Source organism: Nerophis lumbriciformis, linkage group LG04 (assembly GCF_033978685.3).
Source record: "Nerophis lumbriciformis linkage group LG04, RoL_Nlum_v2.1, whole genome shotgun sequence".
In the NCBI taxonomy this organism is placed as follows: Eukaryota; Metazoa; Chordata; class Actinopteri; order Syngnathiformes; family Syngnathidae; genus Nerophis; species Nerophis lumbriciformis.
This window is the reverse complement of record NC_084551.2, coordinates 53,260,001-53,284,499: the sequence shown is the minus strand read 5'-3', so window position 1 is coordinate 53,284,499 and position 24,499 is coordinate 53,260,001. Positions and strand designations below refer to the sequence as shown.

The window sequence follows — 24,499 nt, the reverse complement described above, 5'->3', positions numbered from 1 at the left end:
TGGACCTCTGGAAGCCGCCGTACTTATTGGATGGTGCCGATTGTCTGAATCCGTGAGTTTTATGTGTAACTGTAAAAAAAGAGCCAGAGAGCTAGCCTAAATCAGTAGCAGGTTTACATAAAAATGCTAACACTTAGCATGTGTGCTAACGATAGCATGATAACAGTCAGCATGTTTCACATACCAAGATATATGACTCAAAGGTGTATGGCTGTGGAAATAGAAAAACGAGATAAAGCGTAAGTTAGCTTGCTAGCATTCAGGTTGGAGCGTTCTGCTGGAAATATTCACCATTATAAAGGTACCCATTCAATTGGCCCTTTTTGTTTTTTATTTGTGAATAGCGTCGCCGTGGTAACACAAAATGATCCCAATTTAAAATACGGCCATTGGCGCGAACAAGACTTTTTCAACGGTATAACATATGTGGGGGTTCGTTGGCCGGTTCGTCTCATACCAAAAATTATTTCCGGGCGCGGCCACCGCTGATGCCCACTGGTCCCCTCACCTCCCAGGGGGTGAACAAGGGTGATGGGTCATTTCGCCACACCTAGTGTGTCAGTGACAATCATTGGTACTTTAACTTTTAACTTATTAGACAAAAGGTGCGCGCACCCATTCAATTGGCCCATTTTTTTTTTTTCGTGAATAGCGTTGCCATGGTAACACGAAATGTTCCCAATTTAGATTTCCGCCATTGGCGCGAAGGAGACCTTTCCGACGGTATAACATATGTGGGGGTTCGTTGGCCGGTTCGTCTCGTAGTAGACGAAAGAGAAACGTGCGGGACAAGAATACTAAAGTTTGAAGTATGAGCAATAATAATATGGGCTGCTTGCATTGCAGCAGGCCCATAATAATGAAATCCACAGGCAAATTCATACATTGTCACTGTTACCAACGGCCCTCTGATGGCATGGGGCTACCACACCCGCGGTAATTGTTACGTTTTGAACACATGACTGCGATGGTTGTGTTCTCTCGGATGCAGAAGAACAAGCAGGAACAGCGTGCAGGTAGTAGTCTGTTTTAATTATTTGAGGCAGGGCAAACATACAAATACTCATAAGATAGTAAAGCGTGGAGCTAAAAACCAAAATAGTCACCGAGGGTGAACAGTGAGAAAGTCTATAACACTTAAAGGGGAACATTATCACAATTTCAGAAGGGTTAAAACCATTAAAAATCAGTCCCCAGTGGCTTATTTTATTTTTCGAAGTTTTTTTCAAAATTTTACCCATCACGCAATATCCCTAAAAAAAGCTTAAAGTGCCTGATTTTAACCATCGTTATATACACCCGTCCATTTTCCTGTGACGTCACACAGTGATGCCAATACAAACAAACATGGCGGATTGAACAGCAAGATATAGCAACATTAGCTCGGATTAGGGATGTCCCGATCTGATATTTGGATCGGATCGGCCGCCGATATTTGCAAAAAAATGCGTATCGGCAAGGCATGGGAAAATGCCGATCCAGATCCAGTTTAAAAAAAAACTCCGCTCCGTGTTTTCCAACGCACCTATTTAAATAATACATTCCACTTTTCTGCTGCTCCCTAATTTCCGTTCCGCATTTTCCAGCACACCTTCAACACATCCACAGGTCTGTGGATTTTCACGCAGTTGCTTTTAGCTGCTGGCATTACACGACAGACTCTTCTCACTCTTTTCTGTGTCTGTGCTTCTCACAGACAGCAAGCGCACCTTCTTACACAGGTCACATACTGTCACGTCATACGTCACATCGTATACGCCCTCCCCGAGCAGAGAGGTAGCAGCATGGCTAACGTTAGCTGTGATGCTAGCGCAGCCGTGTGACCAACGTTCTCTCTAAGGTGCGCGCTTGTGCAATTGCGCACTGTTTAAACGTCCTCTGCGCATAGCAATTACATGCCACGCACAAAATCAAATAAAAAAATAAGCGCATAACAATTTTTGACACACGGACACGACAGAGAAAACAGTTTTCGTCATCATTGTTCAAATATTATAACATCTGTCGAGACGCTTATCTCCGTTCAGTGCCACACGTCCACACCATCAAAATGCCGAGGCAAAAATTTCCAGATCAACACCGTATGAAAAAATTAGTGATTTTTTTAGTTGTGATTTCCTTCTCTGCATGAAAGTTTAAAAGTAGCATATATTAATGCAGTATGAAGAAGAATGTTTTAATGTAGACATGCAAGCCTTGAAAGAAAATGTTGAAAATCAAGACTACATTTCCTGCAAATGGGTGCATTTCTACCCTATATTTTAACTGTAGATTTATTCTCATATCAAACTCTTTTGGCTGTCTTTTTGACACTTACATCCGGTGCCCCGCTCCACACCCTGGATTATAAATAATGTAAATAATTCAATGTGATTATCTTGTGTGATGACTGTATTATGATAGTATATATCTGATAGTATATATCTGTATCAGTGTACAGTGGACCCCGACTTAAACAAGTTGAAAAACGTATTCGGGTGTTACCATTTAGTGGTCAATTGTACGGAATATGTACTTCACTGTGCAACCTACTAATAAAAGTCTCAATCAATCAATCAAAACACATAGACTCATCATACTGCTGTGATTATATGCATCAAGTGTTCATTCAAGGCTAAGGCAAAATATCGAGATATATATTGTGTATCGCAATATGGCCTTAAAATATCGCAATATTAAAAAAAGACCATATCGCCCAGCCCTAGTTCAATGATGCCATTTCTGTTTGTCATGTATAATTTTGTCTATTTTGTGTTTATCCTTGAATAAACAGGTCAGTTTCTTGTTACCAACCATTGTGTATTATTCAAACTCCCCTAATTCAGCTGGCTAGTTGTTATCAAGAGTACTAAAACCCTTTTCAACATGATTCTGACAACTAAGTAGGCTAAATAACTTTAAACTTTAATACATGCTCGGATAGGCCAGTATCGGTCAGTATCGGTATCGGTCAGTATCGGTATCGGATCGGAAATGCAAAAATGATAAATGATAAATGGGTTATACTTGTATAGCGCTTTTCTACCTTCAAGGTACTCAAAGCGCTTTGACAGTATTTCCACATTCACCCATTCACACACACATTCACACACTGATGGCGGGAGCTGCCATGCAAGGCGCTAACCAGCAGCCATCAGGAGCAAGGGGTGAAGTGTCTTGCCCAAGGACACAACGGACATGACTAGGATGGTAGAAGGTGGGGATTGAACCCCAGTAACCAGCAACCCTCCGATTGCTGGCACAGCCACTCTACCAACTTTGCCACAATATCGGTATCGGATCGGAAGTGCAAAAACCTGGATCGGGACATCCCTAACCTAAATAGACACAAAATACTGCATTACACAAGACTACTCGAATGATTGAAAAAAATAAATGTTTTTAAGCTAAATTATTGGTAAACACAGTTTATGTATAATAATTTACGTAAAAACGAGAGTAATGAATAACATTTTCATCATATAATATATTCTGTAGACATACCCTCATCCGCTCTCTTTTCCTGAAAGCTGATCTGTCCAGTTTTGGAGTTGATGTCAGCAGGCCAGGGAAGCTAGGGTCTTTATCGTTGGAGATGCATCTGCTTTGAGTGTCGCAGGATATCCACACATTCTTGCCATCTCTGTCGTAGCATAGCTTTCGTCGGTAAAGAGTGCGGAACAAACGACTGACCATTTCGTCGGCTTTCCCCCACACCCTCGTATTTTGAACAAATTTCGTCCAATTTCTTGCCACTTTCGCATCTTTGGGCCACTGGTGCAACTTGAATCCGTCCCTGTTCATGTTGTTACACCCTCCGACAACACACCGACAAAAGTCAGAAAATGGCGGATTGCTTCCCGATGTGACGTCATCGCTCCGAGAGCGAATAATAGAAAGGCGTTTAATTCGCCAAAATTCACCCATTTAGAGTTCGGAAATCGGTTAAAAAAATATATGGTCTTTTTTCTGCAACATAAAGGTATATATTGACGCTTACATAGGTCTGGTGATAATGTTCCCCTTTAATGCGTCAGTGAAACCCAAATGTCGCGTGGCCATAACTGGCATGTGTCCCTCAATGAAAACCAGTTTCACATCCCTGATTTAGGTTGTAGTGATAGTGAAAATCACGAGGGTTCCTGCATTAAACACAGATTGATGATGACTAGCAGTTGAGGACAAGTGTGGTAGGTCAAACCTTACATCAAACAAACCTATGACGTTTGGTGCAAAAGGTTCATGGGCAGATGTTCTTGTTTCGTACGTCATTTCTGAAGCTGTGTGTGTGATACAGGTTAGGTTGCATTCGGCATCTCCAGTAAAAGTGATGATTATCTGTAACTGATCAGTAAGTGACTTGGGGCAACAGAGCACACAAGGGTGAACAGCGAGAAAGTCTATAACACTTGAGCGTCTGTGAAAACCAGACTAAACGTAAATGTCGCGTGGCCATAACTGCCATGTGGCCCTCAATGGAAACCAGTTTGACATCCCTGATTTAGGTTGTAGTGATAGTGAAAATCACGAGGGTTCCGGCATTAAACACAGATTGATGATGACTGGCAGTTGAGGACAAGTGTGGTAGGTCAAACCTTACATCAAACAAACCTATGACGTTTGGTGCAAAAGGTTCATGGGCAGATGTTCTTGTTTTGTACGTCATTTCTGAAGCCGTGTGTGTGATACCGGTTAGGTTGCATTCGGCATCTCCAGTAAAAGTGATGATTATCAGTAACTGATCAGTAAATGACTTGGGGCAACAGAGCACACAGATGGAACGACTTACAGAAAACAGAACATTTCCTGTCAGTGCCAGACTGATCGCAACACGTCCGTGTTGTCCATTGACAGTCATGGCTGTGCTAAAAAGTCTTACAGTAAACTCTCGCGAGGGGCTCGTCCCCTGTTGCCTTTGGCCTCTTGTTTGGAGCATTCCCGCGTGTTGTAATTGTCTGTGTAGTCAGCCCGCCCCCTCATCCCAGCCAGCCATTACAAGATTTCTACCAGGCAATAAACACGCATTCTTCGAAGCGTGCAGCCTGATAGGGGGGTGATTAAGCGCTGAGTCACAGAGCGGGAACGCAGAGGCGTACCTGTCGAGCAACAGTGCTCGGATGACGACCGTGAAGAAAGAGACAGAACGTAGCCTATCGCGTCCTGTCAATAGCCGGAGCCGGGGGCGTGGCGGCAGATCTGAAGCACGGGCACGCTAGCACGCAAGTTGCAGTCTTCTCGTAAAAATGTCTGACCTCTCAAAGATGAAAGGTTCTAGACGTCCGTGAACACAACCAAAGCCAAATGCATCCTTTAAACATTAAACATCCATAGGAAGCTGATGTCACGAAACAGACAACAAATGATTTATCACTGGCCGACGGGGGAGACACTCGCTAGACGTAATGAAAAGAGAACTCTACGGCCGTGAGGCATCTTTGTCGCCATGAGGGGTGCAGACCAGACGGAAATGAGCTCTGTTATTTGGACTCAGTGCTGTCATTAATTCTGTCTGCATCAAACACAGCACATGTTATTTACACTAAAGACCACAATCTGCCTTTGAAGGACGCTGAGCATGTGTTTCTGTGTGTGAGGGGGGGGCGGGGGGGGGGGGGAGGCGGAGCGGGAAGGGGACAGCTCGTCTCCTCTAAAGTCATCCGTGGTGAGGGCCAGACAGCTTTGTTCTTGAGTTTCTGCTGTCTTTTCCCATCTATGTTCACTTTCTCCACGCTGGGCCGCCTCGTCTCATGTCGTGTCACGACACGTTCCGCCAAACCAAACAGTCGGATTTTCTTCCCTGCAACAGATACCCGTGCGGGGTCTCGTCGGGTTCGCATGCAAGGTTCGTGATGGATTGATCCAGGGAGGACTGACTGGCAGCGCTCGTATCGTCAAGGTCCTCGTGGTCAAGGCAGAGTTTTTCCACTCGACATTTCTTCTGATTGTAAATATTTAGCAGCTCGTAGGATGAGAAGCGAGCCCTCTCCAAAACAATGGAAACTTTCAAGTCACGCGCGAAGAAACCCCCCCCCCCCCCCCCAAAGTGCAGACCAGGTCTGGCCGGCAGGTTTTATAGTTGTAACAAGTGCGCGTCTGAGTGAGTGAGTCCTGAATGCTCAACAAAGCTGCATTTTACTGCTGAACACAACAATGTTTGGCTCCAAATGCATTAAAGGGCTTTCCGGGGCAGAACATGAAGAAATAAAGACTCGAGTATTAGAGCTGACATGCTGAGGGACAAATCCTCACGACTTGTGACGGGCGGGTCACAAAGTTCCGACAACAAACCGACATCTGCATGTCTCCGTGTCGTGTACGCCACAATTGAACGGCGTGGTCCTGACAGAATGAAAGTGACACCACAACATCCCCAGACAGCAGACTCAAAGCAGGCCTTGTTTTTCAAGCCAAATGATTTCCACATTCTCCCGCTCTTGGACGTATTTGATGAGACTCTTCAGTACCCAGTTGGCATAAAAAGGATTTATTGTTGTATCCCCAAATGTGGGAGTTGTCAGTTCCTCCTCTGTGCACGGAGCCCCCCCCCCCCCCTCCCCTGTCTCCAAGCACAAACTTTTAGCCCCCGCTGTCTGACACGCTAATCTTTACCAGTCGCGGATCAGCTGCTTATTCATCATCCCCTCTTTTATTTTCTCTTTCTCTTCTGTCCTCCGAGGGGACTTTTCACCTGAGTCAGGATTAAAGTGCGGAGGCAGGAGCCAGCGACCTGAGGCAGCTTGTCCACCTCCGCCCCCACATTCAGCCCTGAAACCGAGCGCCTGTCCTCAGCTGTGACGTCATCTGTTTGCTTTTTACATCAGCGTTTCTGAACTAGTCTGACTGGATGGAAACCCTGACACAGACGCGTCACTGTGATATTATCTACATCGACAATATACTGACCTAAAAATATATTTTTGTATTATTTTCAATTGGGCTGCAACGATTAGTCGACAGTGTCAACAAATGTTGACAATAAAAAATTTGTCACCGACAATTATATTTTGTAGACAATAGACCCCCTTTTTACACCAGTTGATCTGCCGTTTTTTTGCTTTTCTCCTCTGCCCCCCTCTCACTTGTGGAGGGGGGGGGGTACAGGTCCGGTGGCCATGGATGAAGTGCTGGCTGTCCAGAGTCGGGACCCGGGGTGGACCGCTTGCCTGTGCATCGGTTGGAGACATCTCTGCGCTGCTGACCCGTCTCCGCTCGGGATGGTCTCCGGCTGGCCCCACTATGGACTGGACTCTCACTATTATGTTAGATCCACTATGGACTGGACTCTCACACTATTATGTTAGATCCACTATGGACTGGACTCTCACTATTATGTTAGATCCACTATGGACTGGATTCTCACACTATTATGTTAGATCCACTATGGACCGGACTCTCACAATATTATGTTAGATCCACTATGGACTGGACTCTCACACTATTATGTTAGATTCACTATGGACTGGACTCTCACAATATTATGCTAGATCCACTATGGACTGGACTTTCACAATATTATGTTAGATCCACTATGGACTACACTCTCACACTATTATGTTAGATCCACTATGGACTGAACTCTCACTATTATGTTAGAGCCACTATGGACTGGACTCTCACACTATTATGTTAGATCCACTATGGACCGGACTCTCACAATATTATGTTAGATCCACTATGGACTGGACTCTCACAATATTATGTTAGATCCACTATGGACTGGACTCTCACACTATTATGTTAGATCCACTATGGACTGGACTCTCACAATATTATGTTAGATCCACTATGGACTGGACTCTCACACTATTATGTTAGATCCACTATGGACTGAACTCTCACAATATTATGTTAGATCCACTATGGACTGGACTCTCACTATTATGTTAGATCCACTATGGACTGGACTCTCACACTATTATGTTAGATCCACTATGGACCGGACTCTCACAATATTATGTTAGATCCACTATGGACTGGACTCTCACAATATTATCGTAGATCCACTATGGACTGGACTCTCACACTATTATGTTAGATCCACTATGGACTGGACTCTCACAATGTTATGTTAGATCCACTATGGACTGGACTCTCACACTATTATGTTAGATCCACTATGGACTGAACTCTCACAATATTATGTTAGATCCACTATGGACTGGACTCTCACTGTTATGTTAGATCCACTATGGACTGGACTCTCACACTATTATGTTAGATCCACTATGGACTGGACTCTCACTATTATTTTAGATCCACTATGGACTGGACTCTCACACTATTATGTTAGATCCACTATGGACTGAACTCTCACAATATTATGTTAGATCCACTATGGACTGGACTCTCACTATTATGTTAGATCCACTATGGACTGGACTCTCACTATTATGTTAGATCCACTATGGACTGGACTCTCACTATTATGTTAGATCCACTATGGACTGGACTCTCACTATTATGTTAGAGCCACTATGGACTGGACTCTCACACTATTATGTTAGATCCACTACGGACCGGACTCTCACAATATTATGTTAGATCCACTATGGACTGGACTCTCACACTATTATGTTAGATCCACTATGGACTGGACTCTCACAATATTATGTTAGATCCACTATGGACTGGACTCTCACTATTATGTTAGATCCACTATGGACTGGACTCTCACTATTATGTTAGATCCACTATGGACTGGTCTCTCACTATTATGTTAGATCCACTATGGACTGGACTCTCACTATTATGTTAGATCCACTATGGACTGGACTCTCACTATTATGTTAGAGCCACTATGGACTGGACTCTCACACTATTATGTTAGATCCACTATGGACCGGACTCTCACAATATTATGTTAGATCCACTATGGACTGGACTCTCACTATTATGTTAGATCCACTATGGACTGGATTCTCACTATTATGTTAGAGCCACTATGGACTGGACTCTCACACTATTATGTTAGATCCACTATGGACCGGACTCTCACAATATTATGTTAGATCCACTATGGACTGGACACTCACAATATTATCTTAGATCCACTATGGACTGGACTCTCACACTATTATGTTAGATCCACTATGGACTGAACTCTCACAATATTATCTTAGATCCACTATGGACTGGACTCTCACTATTATGTTAGATCCACTATGGACTGGACTCTCACAATATTATTTTAGATCCACTATGGACTGGACTCTCACACTATTATGTTAGATCCACTATGGACTGAACTCTCACAATATTATCTTAGATCCACTATGGACTGGACTCTCACTATTATGTTAGAGCCACTATGGACTGGACTCTCACACTATTATGTTAGATCCACTATGGACCGGACTCTCACAATATTATGTTAGATCCACTATGGACTGGACTCTCACACTATTATGTTAGATCCACTATGGACTGGACTCTCACAATATTATGTTAGATCCACTATGGACTGGACTCTCACTATTATGTTAGATCCACTATGGACTGGACTCTCACTATTATGTTAGATCCACTATGGACTGGACTCTCACTATTATGTTAGATCCACTATGGACTGGACTCTCACTATTATGTTAGAGCCACTATGGACTGGACTCTCACACTATTATGTTAGATCCACTATGGACCGGACTCTCACAATATTATGTTAGATCCACTATGGACTGGACTCTCACTATTATGTTAGATCCACTATGGACTGGATTCTCACTATTATGTTAGAGCCACTATGGACTGGACTCTCACACTATTATGTTAGATCCACTATGGACCGGACTCTCACAATATTATGTTAGATCCACTATGGACTGGACTCTCACTATTATGTTAGATCCACTATGGACTGGACTCTCACTATTATGTTAGATCCACTATGGACTGGACTCTCACTATTATGTTAGAGCCACTATGGACTGGACTCTCACACTATTATGTTAGATCCACTATGGACCGGACTCTCACAATATTATGTTAGATCCACTATGGACTGGACTCTCACTATTATGTTAGATCCACTATGGACCGGACTCTCACAATATTATGTTAGATCCACAATGGACTGGACTCTCACTATTATGTTAGATCCACTATGGACTGGACTCTCACAATTATGTTAGATCCACTATGGACTGGACTCTCACTATTATGTAAGAGCCACTATGGACTGGACTCTCACACTATTATGTCAGATCCACTATGGACTGGACTTTCACTATTATGTTAGATCCACTATGGACCGGACTCTCACAATATTATGTTAGATCCACAATGGACTGGACTCTCACTATTATGTTAGATCCACTATGGACTGGACTCTCACAATTATGTTAGATCCACAATGGACTGGACTCTCACTATTATGTTAGATCCACTATGGACTGGACTCTCACAATTATGTTAGATCCACTATGGACTGGACTCTCACTATTATGTTAGAGCCACTATGGACTGGACTCTCACACTATTATGTCAGATCCACTATGGACTGGACTCTCACTATTATGTTAGAGCCACTATGGACTGGACTCTCACACTATTATGTTAGATCCACTATGGACCGGACTCTCACAATATTATGTTAGATCCACTATGGACTGGACTCTCACTATTATGTTAGATCCACTATGGACCGGACTCTCACAATATTATGTTAGATCCACAATGGACTGGACTCTCACTATTATGTTAGATCCACTATGGACTGGACTCTCACAATTATGTTAGATCCACTATGGACTGGACTCTCACTATTATGTTAGATCCACTATGGACTGGACTTTCACAATATTATGCTAGACCTACTCGACGTCCATTGCATCCGGTCTCCCCTAGAGGGGGGGGGGGGGGGGGGGGGGGGGTCCACCCACATCTGCGGTCCTCTCCAAGGTTTCTCATAGTCATTCACATTGACGTCCCACTGGGTTGTGAGTTTTTCCTTGCCCTTATGTGGGCTCTGAACCGAGGATGTCGTCGTGGCTTGTGCAGCCCTTTGAGACACTTGTGATTTAGGGCTATATAAATAAACATTGATTGATTGATTGATAGGCTTCACTCGTGTTGTTTCCGCGCCGCCACTCGCATGTAAACAACAGGTAAAGTGTGACAACATTTCCTCTTATGCTTGTTAAAAACATGAATACTGCATTTTCCGGACAATAGGGCGCACCGGATTATAAGGCGCACTGCCGATGAAAGGTCTATTTTCGATCTTTTTTCATATATAAGGCACACCGGATTATAGTGCGCATTAAAGGAGTCATATTATTTTAATTTTTTTTCTAAATTGAAAACACCTCCTTGTGGTCTACATAACATGTAATGGTGGTTCTTTGGTCAAAATGTTGAAGTGAAGTGAAGTGAATTATATTTATATTGCGCTTTTCTCTAGTGACTCAAAGCGCTTTTACATAGTGAAACCCAATATCTAAGTTACATTTAAACCAGTGTGGGTGACACTGGGAGCAGGTGGGTAAGATGTCCTGCCCAAGGACACAACAGCAGTGACTAGGACGGCGGAAGTGGGAATCGAACCTGGAACCCTCAAGTTGCTGGCAGAGCCGCTCTACCAACCGAGCTATGCCGCATGTTGCATAGATGATGTTTTACACATCATCTTCAAGCCGATTTCTGACAGTTGCTTCCGGATGCGCCGTTTTGTGGGCGGTTTTATTTACGTGGCTCACCTTCGGCAGCGTCTTCTCCCCGTCATCTTTGTTGTAGCGGTGTAGCGTGCAAGGACGGGAGTGGAAGAAGTGTCAAAAGATGGAGCTAACTGTTTTAATGACATTCATACTTTACTTCAATCAACAACGGAGCAGCATCTCCTCATCCGGAAACAACAACAAGGCCCGTGAAAAACCGTCCAACCGGAACTCTCTAATAACTAAAGTTCCTTGGGTGGATAATGTAAACTCACTATACCGGTATGTTTTAGCGTTTTCATGGCGAGTTTACTGACAGATATAAGTAAGAACTTTACACTACTTTATATTAGAAATGGCAACAGCGGAGGATGAATGTCCCGTAACAAGAAGATAGAGATAAAGAAGAAACTTATCGACTATGGTCTCGTCACGGACTACAAAGGCAATTTTTCAGGACTTATGCAGATCCCAAACACAGATCAGCAGGTACCAGAAGGTAAGAAAAGTTGCTTTTGCATAATATTGCGAAACAAAACGTCAGATAATATGTCTTACGGTATACACACACCATAATAATACTCCTATGTTGAAGCACATCAAGCAGTGCGGCTTCATAGCTTACCAAAGTCGTACTAAAACATTTTGATCGATTTTTGAGAGCCGTGTGTAATGTTCTATATTTTCAATGGAACATATAAAATGTTAGTGTAGTTTACATACATACATGTGTATGTATATATATATATATATATATATATACATACATACATGTGTGTGTATATACATATATATATATATATATATATATATATATATATATATATATATATATATATATATATATATATATATATATATATAGAGATGAAATAGTCTTGTGATTTTTTTCCCACACATACATATATATATATATATATATATATATATATATATATATATATATATATATATATATATATATATATATATATATATATATATATATAGAGATGAAATAGTCTTGTGATTTTTTTCCCACACATACATATATATATATATATATATATATATATATATATATGACTCAATAACTCCACGGTGATGTTTTGGTGAGTTTGTTGGAGAATAGTGCCAAAAGTCTGGACACGCCTTCTCATTTCAAAAAGTTTTCTTTGTTTTCATGACTATTTACATTGTAGATTGTCACTGAAGGCATCAAAACTATGACACTTGTGAATAAAGTTGGTAGTTGGTAAGTGAAAACCATTTCGGGTGACTACCTTTTGAAGTGTGAAGTGAATTATATTTATATAGCACTTTTCTCTAGTGACTCAAAGCGCTCTTACATAGTGAAACCCAATATCTAAGTTACATTTACACCAGTGTGGGTGGCACTGGAAGCAGGTGGGTAGTGGCTAGGATGGCGGAAGCGGGGATCGAACCTGGAACCCTCAAGTTGCTGGCACGGCCACTCTACCAACCGAGCTATACCGCCCAAAGCTCATCGAGAGAATGCCAAGAGTGTGCAAAGCAATACTTGGAACAAAATAAATAAATGGTTATACTTGTATAGCGCTTTTCTACCTTGAAGGCACTCAAAGCGCTTTGACACTATTTCCACATTCACCCATTCACACACACGGGAGCTGCCATGCAAGGCGCTAACCAGGACCCATCAGGAGCAAGGGTGAAGTGTCTTGCTCAAAGACACAACAGAAGTGACTAGGTTGGTAAAAGCTGGGGATTGAACCAGGAACCCTCACGCCGTCCCCAACAAAGGGTGGCTATTTTGAAGAAACTAGAATATAAAACATGTTTTTAGTAATGTCACCTTTTTTCATATGTGGACACACACACACACACACACACAGACACATATATATATATATATATATATATATATATAAATTTATAAATATATTCCACTTTCAATGCTTCTAGATCAGCCATGTACAAACACCCGCGAGCGGTCATGAGTAGGGATGTCCGATAATGGCTTTTTGCCGATATCCGATATTGCCCAACTCTTAATTACCGATGCCGATATCAACCGATACATACAGTCGTGGAATTAACACATTATTATGCCTAATTTGGACAACCAGGTATGGTGAAAATAATAATAAAATAAAATAAGATAAATAAATTAAAAACATTTTCTTGAATAAAAAAGAAAGTAAAACAATATAAAAACAGTTACACAGAAACTAGTAATGAATGCAAATGAGTAAAATGAAGAGTTAAAGGTTAGTACTATTAGTGGACCAGCAGCACGCACAATCATGTGTGCTTACGGACTGTATCCCTTGCAGACTGTATTGATATATATTGATATATAATGTAGGAACCACAATATTAATAACAGAAAGAAACAACCTTTATGTGCGAATGAGTGTGAATGAGGGAGGGAGGTTTTTTGGGTTTGTGCACTAATTGTAAGTGTATCTTGTGTTTTTTATGTTGATTTAATAAAAAAAATAAAAAATAAAAATAAAAAGAAACGATACCGATAATAAAAAACCGATACCGATAATTTCCGATATTACTTTTTAAAGCATTTATCGGCCGATAAATTCTAGTCATGAGTTATTTAGGAATCTGACCGCAGGGAGATTTCAAATTATTTTAAAAGTCAATTTAAATGCTGTGACTTTGACGCCACCTTGTGGACATGTATGAGTAATTCAGGTCTTTAACCACTTCACACGCTTTGAACGAGATCGAGCACAGCATGTACTTTTATGGCCCAATGCAAACAACATTCCCGAGTCCTGGTGCAAAAACACTTTTTTTTTTTTTTTAATTAAACCAACACAAGATGCCAACAGACATGGTCAGACACAACACAATGTAACACCATTTGTGGATATTATAATAAAAAACATCCATGCACCATAACAAATTCAGAATTACACCTATTTAAATCCGTTATACAACATGATGGGAAAAAAATGCAAAACACTCTCTCCATGTTTGGCACATTTTCGCTGCTTGATATTTCTGATTGATTTGGTTTTTTTATGTTTATGCCCTTTTGTCAAAGAAAACAGACTGGACCACAGACTTCTCTTCGGCTTGACAAACTGTTCCTCTTGTTGTCATGTGATGTAATGGTAATATTTGCCGACAGTAGATACAAATGTGACTTTGCGGACAGGCAAAAGAGTTTTTCAGACATTTTCAGCTATGACGAGGAGTGGAAACATCTTTGTGCTTACAGAAACCGACTGGTGTTATTTCAAGGTGGCGATTGCGTTTTTATGACGCGCTGACAAACAAAAGAGCCTATGTTTTGTTTGTGTCAGGGGAAGGTCCCAGACCTTCTGGCTCGCACAGGCGGGTTGGGCTGACAGGTGAGAAGATGCCGGGAATCTGGCCCTGAGGAGGCATGAGGAAAACGCACGCCTGCTGACAGCAGCTCTTGTGTAAAGCGTGAGTGCAACCACTTGAGGGGACTTCCCCCTCCCTGAGGCCACACACCAGCAAATAGGTTCTTACTCTTCCCTGTGGCGCCATCAACTGGCCGAACCACTGCCAGAGGTTAAAAAGCAGCAGCGGGTGCGAGTGTGTTTCACCTGATATATCCTGAATGGGATGTATCGGAATCCTCCCTCCTCAGTGGGATACTCCATCAGCTTCCGGTTCATCGCCCAGAACTGCTCAAATTTATCTGGAGCGACAAGAACACAGCAAGACGTCCAATCACACTCTACTGAAACAACTTATAGGGCTGTTTGTAACAGTCAACATGTATGTACCTACATGTACAAACCCCGTTTCCATATGAGTTGGGAAATTGTGTTAGATGTAAATATAAACGGAATACAATGATGTGCAAATCCTTTTCAACCCATATTCAATTGAAAGCACTACAAAGACAACATATTTGATGTTCAAACTCATAAACTTTATTTTTTTTTTGCAAATAAGAATTAACTTAGAATTTCATGGCTGCAACACGTGCCAAAGTAGTTGGGAAAGGGCATGTTCACCACTGTGTTACATGGCCTTTCCTTTTAACAACACTCAGTAAATGTTTGGGAACTGACGAGACACATTTTTGAAGCTTCTCAGGTGGAATTATTTCCCATTCTTGCTTGATGTACAGCTTAAGTTGTTCAACAGTCCGGGGGTCTCTGTTGTGCTATTTTAGGCTTCATATTGCGCCACACATTTTCAATGGGAGACAGGTCTGGACTACAGGCAGGCCAGTCTAGTACCCGCACTCTTTTACTATGAAGCCACGCTGTTGTAACACCTGGCTTGGCATTGTCTTGCTGAAATAAGCAGGGGCGTCCATGATAACGTTGCTTGGATGGCAACATATGTTGCTCCAAAACCTGTATGTACCTTTCAGCATTGATGGTGCCTTCACAGATGTGTAAGTTACCCATGTCTTGGGCACTAATACACCCCCATACCATCACAGATGCTGGCCTTTCAACTTTGCGCCGAGAACAATCCGGGTGGTTCTTTTCCTGTTTGGTCCGGAGGACACGACGTCCACAGTTTCCAAAAACAATTGGAAATGTGGACTCGTCAGACCACAGAGCACTTTTCCACTTTGCATCAGCCCATCTTAGATGAGATCGGGCCCAGCAAAGTCGGTGGCGTTTCTGGGTGTTGTTGATAAATGGCTTTCGCTTTGCATAGTAGAGTTTTAACTTGCACTTACAGATAAAGCGACAAACTGTAGTTACTGACAGTGGTTTTCTGAAGTGTTCCTGAGCCCATGTGGTGATATCCTTTAAACACTGATGTCGCTTTTTGATGCAGTACCGCCTGAGGGATCCAAGGTCACGGGCATGCTGCTTGCGTGCAGTGATTTCTCCAGATTCTCTGAGCCTTTTGATAATATTACAGACCTTAGGTGGTGAAATCTCTAAAGTCCTTGCAATAGCTCGTTGATAAATGTTGTTCTTAAACTGTTCAACAATTTGCTCATGCATTTGTTGACAAAGTGGTGACCCTCGCCCCATCCTTGTTTGTGAATGACTGAGCATTTCATGGAAGCTGCTTTTATACCCAATCATGGCACCCACCTGTTCCCAATTAGCCTGTTCACCTGTGGGATGTTCCAAATAAGTGTTTAAAAAGTATTTTTTGCCACTTGTGCCAGCTTTTTTGAAACATGTTGCTGGCATCAAATTCCAAATGACATAACAGTGTTTCCCACAGGACAGCCATCTATTTGTGGTGGTGTGGTCGGCGGGGGGGGGTCGTTGGGGGCGGCAGCGGCGATGACCAAGAAGAACGCGGAGTTGGAATATAATTACAACATTTTATATACATATTTATATACAGATTTGAACAATTAGTGATTCACTGAAATATATTTATTAATTGTGGTTCTTACAAAAAATATATCTTATAAAATATAAAAGCTAAAATGTCTCTTAAAGCTCTGCCCCTTTAATTAGTGAATACTAAATAATTTAACTTTAGCCTACTACTACAACCATATTATTTACCAGCAACATGAAGTGAAACAGAGGCAGAGGTGTCCTGCCACAGTCAGTCAACCTCCTCCTCCTCCTCCTGCTGAACAGGTCGCACCTGTGGTCCGGACTGTAGGCCTACCTCCTCTCCAAGTCCAGCCCTTTTCGGCCGTTGAAAATATTTTTCTATACTCATCTGTGTGAAGGAGTGAACATCCAACATTATAATTTATTACTAACGAGCAGAAGCGCTCTATGTACAGTGCCGTCTAACCAGCAGCTCAACACATGCAGGGTTCAACGTTAAGGTTTTTTTCTACTTGCCCGACTTCTCAAATCTACTTGCCCCAATATTTTTACTTGTCCTGCCTAGGTTTTTTTCTTGTTGTGTAGTGCTCATGGCTTATATCTTACTAGAATCCTTCCCGTTGACTATTTACAACACTACACAGTATTTATTATTATTATTATTATCTATAATTACATTTAAATGGCATTGCATACATGTAAAATTAAATGCTATTTCACATTATTTGACCAGTAGCAGTTACACCCATCTGAACAGGTCATCCACCTGTTTAAAGCCCAATCACAGTTGAAATCTTGAAATGAAGGGCCTTTAATAAAACATTAACCTGGACAACATTTTAACAGCTGGTTGGCTCAGATTTTATTCTTTTCATTGCATTCACATGCTGCAGTGGACAGTGGACAATTTAGCTTCAGTCCATGTGTGTTTATTTACAACAGGGTTATAACCTGGACACGTTAGCTCGTCGGTATGAAAACAGGTGACCGAGTCAAACAGCGGCGGTGTTAATGAAGCAGCGTCAGGCGAAACCGTCAGTGAAACGCTCGGTGAAATCGCGGATTAACATTAAATATATGACGAGCCGCGAGCGATGCAGCTATAACCTATCTACCTATAACACCTGTAAAAATGAAGCAATGCTACCACGCTAGCAAGCGTTAGCTAGCCGGCTATGAGCCACCAAGCTGCTAACTATCGCCAAAAGGCACCATTTAAGTTTTTTTCCCCATGGCATCCTGGATCAAGGCTTTCAGCAGTTTTTGGACGTTTGAGGTAGAAACGTAGGAAGCGCCATCATTATGAAAAGTAGTCGGCGAATATTTTGGTCCCGTCCGTCCGTCCCTCTTCTTCTTCTTCTTCTGGCCCACCAGGTGAATTAAGTGCTATTGGCGGAGTTACAATGCATACCGCCACCTACTGCACCGGAGGTGTAACTACAAGCAACATTCACAGACAGTCCCATTGCTTTTATGAGCGGTCGAGCGAGTCAAAAGCCGAAAAATCCATTTGTGGCGGACATAATTCTTTCGTGGCGGTCCGCCACAAATAAATGAATGTGTGGGAAACACTGCATAATATTTGCCAAAATTAACAAAGTTTTCCAGTTCGAACTTTAAGTATCTTGTCTTTGCAGTCTATTCAATTCAATATAAGTTCAAAAGAATTTGCAAATCATTGTATTCTGTTTTTATTTACCATTTACACAACATGCCAACTTCACTGGTTTTGGGTGGTAATCATGCAGTCATTTTTTTGGTCAAAATGGTAAGAACAGTCTATTATATATATATATATATATATATATATATATATATATATATATACATATATATATATATATATATATATACATATATATATATATATATATACATATATATATATATATATATATATACATATATATATATATATATATATATATATATATATATATATATATATATATATATATATATATATATATATATATATATACATATATATATATATATATATATATATATATATATACATACATGTATATATATATATATTGTATATATACATATATATATTGTATATATACATATATACATATATATATATATATATACATATATATATTGTATATATACATATATATATTGTATATATACATATATATATATATATATATATATATATATATATATATATATATATATATATATATGACGGGGCCAGGGGAGTAGTATGTTAGTATGTTTTTTGTTTGAGGACAAACATGACACAAACCTTCCCGATTGTTATAAAGCCCACTGTTTAATATGTTTGTGTGTATGCTTCACTGATGAGAGTATTTGGTGAACATCGTTTTGTCTTACTAATTTCGGCGGTTCTTGAACTCACCGTAGTGTGGACTGGTACGCAACAGTTTGTTTACATGTGAAATCTTCCACTCCTTCTTTGTCTCATTTTGTCCACCAAATGTTTTATGCTGTGCGTGAATGCACAAAGGTGCGCTTTGTGGATGTTATTGACTTGTTGGAGTGCTAATCAGGCATATTTATAAATAAATAAATAAATGGGTTGTACTTGTATAGCGCTTTTCTACCTTCAAGGTACTCAAAGCGCTTTGACACTACTTCCACATTTACCCATTCACACACACATTCACACACTGATGGAGGGAGCTGCCATGCAAGGCGCTAACCAGCACCCATCAGGAGCAAGGGTGAAGTGTCTTGCTCAGGACACAACGGACATGACGAGGTTGGTACTAGGTGGGGATTGAACCAGGGATCCTTGGGTCGTGCACGGCCATTCTTCCACTGCGCCACGCCGTCCCATATTTGGTCAGTGCATGACTGCAAGCTAATCAATGCTAAAATGCTATTTAGGCTAGCTGTATGTACATATTGCATCATTATGCCTCATTTGTATGTATATCTTAATATCCTTTACTTTTACCCTCTTTGTATATAATTTAGTGTTGCACGTCTCACTACACATTAATATTGGCTGCATTTCAGATAGTTGTTTGTGTGCCATGTTGTTCCAGACCACAGCAAACATTACCTAGCTTGCCAAAGATTGTAATAACACACACATCTATACCTTCTAAGACAGTCATTTCCAGGAGTTATCTCACCTTCTGAGTAGCCTCTGATTTACTAATGGTTTTTAATGTTGTAAAAATGTGTAGAATAAATATTACATTTAAACATTTCTGTCAATGAAGATTTGTGTCAGCCTGCGACACATAGTCATTTTGATAGTAGGCTATTATAGCTATTATAGACACGTATTGTACGTCATGTGTTGCCTTCATTAAAGGACTTCTATACAGCTTTTAAATTTTTGCAGATTTGTTTTAGTATTTTTGGTCCAATAGGGCTCTTTCAACGTTTTGGGTTGCCGACCCGTGGTCAAGGGGAAACCCTGAGTATCAACAAAGCTTTCTATTATATTCTAACCTAATCCTACATTCTGGCTGGCTATATGTAATATAGAATATTGTAAATTGCTGTTTAAGTGCGACAGGAAAAGCCCAGTGTGTTTGATGACTTTTAATTTGAATTCCAATCTTCTAAAATTATTCTAAGGGTGCAATAGGAAAGGTATATTTAATGTATAAGAGGATTTTCTGTCAAAATTAAGCTAATAATGACAATTTATGTGGTCCCTATTAGTTCGAAAAGTATTGAAAAGTACACACCGATACTTTTCGTCATCCTTGGTCACCTGAAACTAAACATGTCATTTGGGACAGTCCCATCAAGCGACACTTTGTTTCCACGAGTTGACCTGAAGAAGCTCACGCCTCCAAATGTCAGCCAGGTTTTACTTTTCAATAGTAGCGTCACACAAACACACCCCCACTACCCAGAACAAAAACCCCCGCCCCATCGGTGGCCTCCGCTCTCATGAGCAGCTTCACCTGCGAGCAAACACACACACACACGCCTCCCCCCCCCCCCCACACACACACACACACACACCCACACCCACACACACACACACACACACACACACACACACACACACACACACACATTCTTGTATACTTGTCACCTTCTTGAGACGTGAGAAAAATGCCTCCCTCTTTAGGACCAGCCTTTCTAGATATATAAAGATGTGTATTTACAACATTAATAATATATAAATACTATGCAAATACAAAAAAAGCTTATTGTGAAAAATGAGTTGGAATTTCACAAAGAGAAGGTCACAATTTCACAAGAAAAACTTAGAATTTTGGCAGTATTATAATAAAAGTTGTCATTTTACTCAACGCAAGTCAAAATTTGAACAAGAAAAACTGAACATTTGTGCAATATTATGATAAAAGTTGGAATTGTACTCAATAACAGTCACAATTTTACAAGAAAAGTTTAATATTTTGGCAATTTTATGAAAAGGGTCGTAATTTTACTTGTCAAAAGTCACAATTTTATAAGAAAACTTTAAAACTGGGTCAATATTATAATAATAATCGGAATTTTACTTGGCAAAATTATGACGAAAGTCATAATTTTACTCAAAAAATGTCACTATTTTACAAAAACAACGAAAAAATGTGAAATATTGTGATAAAAGTCACCATTTTGCATTAAAAAGTAATAATTTTACATAAAATAATAATTTTACGAGAAAATATTGCAATATTACAGAAACAGAAACAATATGATAAATTGTTCCCAATTTTCTAAGAAAAAAGTCAACACATTGTGAGAAAAAGACTGCTTTTAATTCATCCATCCATCCATCCATTTTCTACCGCTTATTCCCTTTGGGGTATCGGGGGGCGCTGGAGCCTATCTCAGCTACAATCGGGCGGAAGGCGGGGTACACCTTGGATAAGTCGCCACCTCATCGCAGGCTTTTAATTCATTTATTTATTTATTTTTTTGTTTGTAATTGCTTTTTAATCTTCATTATTTACTTCAAGTTATTACAGTATGTCTCTATATACTATATATTAGTATATATAGTAATATCTATATATTTACCATGAATTGATTAACGTGGACCCCGACTTAAACAAGTTGAAAAACTTATTGGGGTGTTACCATTTAGTGGTCAATTGTACGGAATATGTACTGAACTGTGCAATCTACTAATAAAAGTTTCAATCAATCAATCAAACCATTTAGTCGCCAATTGTACGGAATATGTACTGTACTGTACAATCTACTAATAAAAGTTTCAATCAATCAAAATATACATATTTATTGTGTTTTTGTAATGAATTTTGGCCAAAGGGGGCGCATTTCAATTTCTTACACACACTTGTTATTTCATATGTTGGCCAGAAGAGGAGCACTTCCAATTTTTACACACACTTGTTATTTCACATGTTGACCAGAGGGGGAGCACTTTTAAAAGCGACACACAGTCAATTTGAAAATCCCTCCTTTTTGGGACCACCCTCATTTTGATAGATGTCACCACCAGGGGTGCTATTGAGACATTCTCTATTAGATGAAATGGTTTTCAGTATTGGGACCATGATTTATGTCCTCACTTGTTCACACCTCCTCATATGGAAGCTACTTTTCCTTCTTGATGTCTCAAGAAGGGTAGAAATACAAGAACACACACACACACACACACACACGTGACAGGAAGTGGACCTGTAGGAGCAGGTAGACTGGAAACAGAAAGGTGGTTGTTTGGCTTCAAGGACACAAGTGTGTGGGTGTTATCTCAGTGTGGACAACATGTGTTAATGAGTGAACGTGTGACTCTCTGATGGTGTAACACTTCCCCAGCAGCTGCTTGAAGTCTTTTGAAATGTGAGCGTGTGCACTGCGTGTGTTTCCTACCATTCTGTAGGCCCATCCACAGCTGCTTGTGGTCCTTCTTCTGCATGTCGTTGACGACTTGGCTCTTGTGCTTGAGTGCGTCGGCCTCCTTGGTGCTGGACATGAAGTGAGCCTCCACCACGGAGCTGGACGAGCAGTGCAGCAGGTCATCGCCTGGAAAGTTCTGACGCACAAAAAACAAAACTTTTTGATAAGTGTGGTCCGCGTTTATGAAGCGCAGTGCAATCATATTTCACCCCGCTTTATTGGGCCCACCACACGATTCAATTCGATTCTTGCGGGTAACGATTCCATTCAGAATCGATTCAAAACAATTGACACTTGTGATTTAGGGCTATATAAATAAACACTGATTGATAGATTGATTTAATTCTTTATTCAGAATTAATACTTTTTTTTAATAACATTGGGTGCCAATAACTGCATTCCCCCATAAAACTGATAAACAGCTCTGATAAATGTATATATTACTAAAACTTAAACTGGTTTTGTTTAATAAAATTCTACCCAAACATTTAATAAAGTTATATACAAATAAGCCAACAAGAGAAGTATCCAACATTTCTCTTTTCTAAAGTGAATATGTACAGCAGACATGATCATCTCCATCAACAATATGATTTATCTGAGTGTCTGGACATATAAATACTGTAATTATATAAATAAATATATATAAATAAATAGGTAAATAAATATATATATATATATATATATATATATATATATATATATATTAAAGCACACCTGTGAAGTAAACACCATTTCATGTGGCTACCTCTTGAAGTTCATCGAGAGAATGCCAAGAGTGTGCAAAACAGTAATCAGAGCAAAGGGTGGCTATTTTGAAGAAACTGGAATATAAAATATGTTGTCAGGTGTTTCACCTTTTTTTGTTAAGTACATAACTCCACATGTGTTCATTCATAGTTTTGATGCCTTCAGTGACAATCTACAATGTAAATAGTTATGAAAATAAAGAAAACGCATTGAATGAGAAGGTGTGTCCAAACTTTTGGCCTGTACTGTGTATATATATATATATATATATATATATATATATATATATATATATATATATATGTATATATATATATATATATATATATATATATATATATATATATATATATATATATATATATATATATATAAAACAATTATTTTCGGCCATCACTCGGCCTGTACTGTGTGTGTATATATATATATATATATATATATATATATATATATATATATATATATATATACATACACATATATACATATATATATACACATACATGCATATATATATATATATATATATATATATATATATATATACATACACATATATGCATATATATAGATATATATATATACACATATATATATATATACACATATACATATATATACATATATATATATATATATACATATACATATATATATACATATACATATATACATATACATATATATATATATATATATATACATATATATATATATACATATACATATATATACATATATATAATATACATATATATATATATATATATATATATATATATATATATATATATATATATACATATACATATATATATATATATATATATATATATATATATATATACATATACATATACATATACATATACATATACATATATACATATACATATGGTTTTGGGTGGTAATCATGCAGTCATTTTTTTGGTCAAAATGGTAAGAACAGTCTATTATATATATATATATATATATATATATATATATATATATATATATATATATATATATATATATATATATATATATATATATATATATATATATACACACAGTACAGGCCGAGTGATG

The 24,499-nt window shown here is 39.4% G+C and overlaps 1 protein-coding gene across 3 annotated transcripts in view; it reads right to left on the bottom strand.

Moving 5' to 3' along the window:
• Positions 1-24,499, bottom strand: part of atg5 (ATG5 autophagy related 5 homolog (S. cerevisiae)) — an 85,723-nt gene that overhangs the window by 42,436 nt on the left and 18,788 nt on the right. For all 3 annotated transcript variants that reach the window (XM_061957218.2, XM_061957210.2, XM_061957226.2), the window contains 2 exons: positions 22,652-22,814; positions 15,188-15,282 (listed from right to left, as the gene is read on the bottom strand). In XM_061957218.2, the coding sequence (XP_061813202.2) occupies positions 15,188-15,282; positions 22,652-22,814 (258 nt within the window). The remainder of the gene's footprint in view (positions 1-15,187; positions 15,283-22,651; positions 22,815-24,499) is intronic.